General features: G+C 61.5%; 1 protein-coding gene across 1 annotated transcript in view; it reads left to right on the top strand.

The window, feature by feature from the left end:
* SH3TC1 (SH3 domain and tetratricopeptide repeats 1) overlaps window positions 1–1,928 on the top strand; it is a 23,128-nt gene that overhangs the window by 12,770 nt on the left and 8,430 nt on the right. Inside the window, exon 10 of the mRNA XM_014533445.1 lies at window positions 189–436. Within this exon, the coding sequence (XP_014388931.1) occupies window positions 189–436 (248 nt within the window). The remainder of the gene's footprint in view (window positions 1–188; window positions 437–1,928) is intronic.

Raw genomic sequence — 1,928 nt, forward strand, 5'->3', positions numbered from 1 at the left:
GGACTTCACCCACGTGCTCCTGCAGCTGGGCCACCTGTACACGCGCCGGGCCCTCGCCCAGCGGGGCAAGTGCTACTACGAATGGGCCTTCCTGGTCGCCGCGGAGACGGGCAACCTGGAGAGTAAGTGCCGCCCAGCCCCGCTCTCACTTCCTGGAAAGAGCGTGTTCTCTTTCCATCTCCGGCCAGAGCACCTGGGGTGTGAGAGTCACAGGCGGGCGGTGGTTTTTCCGCCGCCGACAACGCTGAGTAATGGAAACCACGAGCTGTTTGCCGGCGCCGAGGCCGCTCCCACACTGGGCCGGACAGGCAGGGCCCCCGGCTCGTCTCTGTCTGCCTGGGGCGTGACTGCCCATAGCCCGAGCATCCCCACCGTCGTGGGCATAGCCCAGGCCGGGCAGGAGGGGCTGGGCACAGAGGAGCCCGGGGCCTTGAACGTGGGTGATTTAGCCGGTGGCTTCCTCTAGGCATCCGCCAGCCCTGCCCGCCGGACGCCTCCCGGGTGGCGGGCGGTTCCCAGGGCTGAGGAGCCGCTGGCTGTATGAACAGCCCCTCCCTGTGCGGGTACACCGGGCTCTGAGTGGGTCTTGTGGGAAGCAGTGACCAGCTCACAAAGTGGTCCTCGGGGTGGTGGGGGCAGCTCCTGGCCCCAACGTGGGGGCCAGGGGAGTCTGTGTGGTCTGGGACCCGAGGGTCAGGAGGGTTTAGCCGGGCATTAGGTGGGCGGCGGGGAGAGCTGGCAGCAGGCACGGCTTATACGAAGGCCCTGGGTAGGTGAGCTGGGCCGTGCACTGAGGTGCAAGGTCTGGGTGGGATGGGTGGTGGGCGGTGAGAACCTCGATCAGGCGCCAGGCAGGGCAGGGGAACCCACGCTGCATGCAGTGCGGCATTTCCCTGAGGGCACTGGGGAGCCACCGCGGGCCGTAGCACCCTCACCGAGGCCGGCAGGGGGCCCTCTGAACCTCAGGGAAGAACCAAGGCGGGGGGGGGTCTGGGGACTTGTGGCCTCAGACAGGTTGGGCTGTGCTTGCCAGGGTCCCCCGTGTGCCTCCCAGAAACCTCCTGTGGGGCCCCAGGGCACTCGGGGATTCAGAGCTGGGGGACCTGGGGATCATGTTGTTACCCCCAGACTGAATAGCGAGGAGACCCAGGGCTGGGAGGTACCCAGGGCCACCCAGTGCTTGCTCGGGGCCCTTTTTCAGGCTGCTCCAGCCGTCTGTGTCCTTCAGGCGTTTGTCCATCTCCACCTTCACTCCTTTCTCCTGGTCAGTCTGCGAACGCTGTGTCCACGCGGTTATCTTGTCAAGGAACGGCCTTTGGCTTCCCTGACTTTCCTGCTGCTTTGCTGGTGTCTGTCTTTTTTACCGGCTCCCGGATCTCCACTTTCCTTCCTTTTGCTCGCTCTGCCTCTGGTTCACTCCTCTTCTAGCTTCTCGGAGTGGAAGCTGAGAGGCTTTTACTGGAGATGTTCTTCTCTCTAAAGACATTTACAGGCATAAGCCCCCGTGGGCTGCTCTCGCCTCACGCTCTGTCTCTGCTCATCTCCGCACGTCTCCCCGTCTCCGGCCCCGTGCTTCCTGAGCCCCTGGGTACTGAGGAGTTTGTTCACTTCCACGTATCTGTGAATTTCCCAAACTTCCTTCTGTTTGTTTATTTATTTATTCTAACTATATTTTCATTGATTTCAGAGAGGAAAGGAGAGGGAGAGAGAGATAGAAACATCAATGATGAGAGAGGATCACTGATCGGCTGCCTCCTGCACGCCCCCTACTGGGGATCAAGCCCGCAACCTGGGCATGTGCCCCTGATTGGAATCAAACCCGGGACCCTTCAGTCCGCAGGCCGACGCTCTATCCACTGAGCCACACCATCCAGGGCTGTTTATTATTTTTTACTTTATTTTTATTGTTGACAGATGTCCCCCATTTC

This window comes from Myotis brandtii, unplaced genomic scaffold (genome assembly GCF_000412655.1).
Source record: "Myotis brandtii unplaced genomic scaffold, ASM41265v1 scaffold986, whole genome shotgun sequence".
NCBI classification, from domain to species: Eukaryota; Metazoa; Chordata; class Mammalia; order Chiroptera; family Vespertilionidae; genus Myotis; species Myotis brandtii.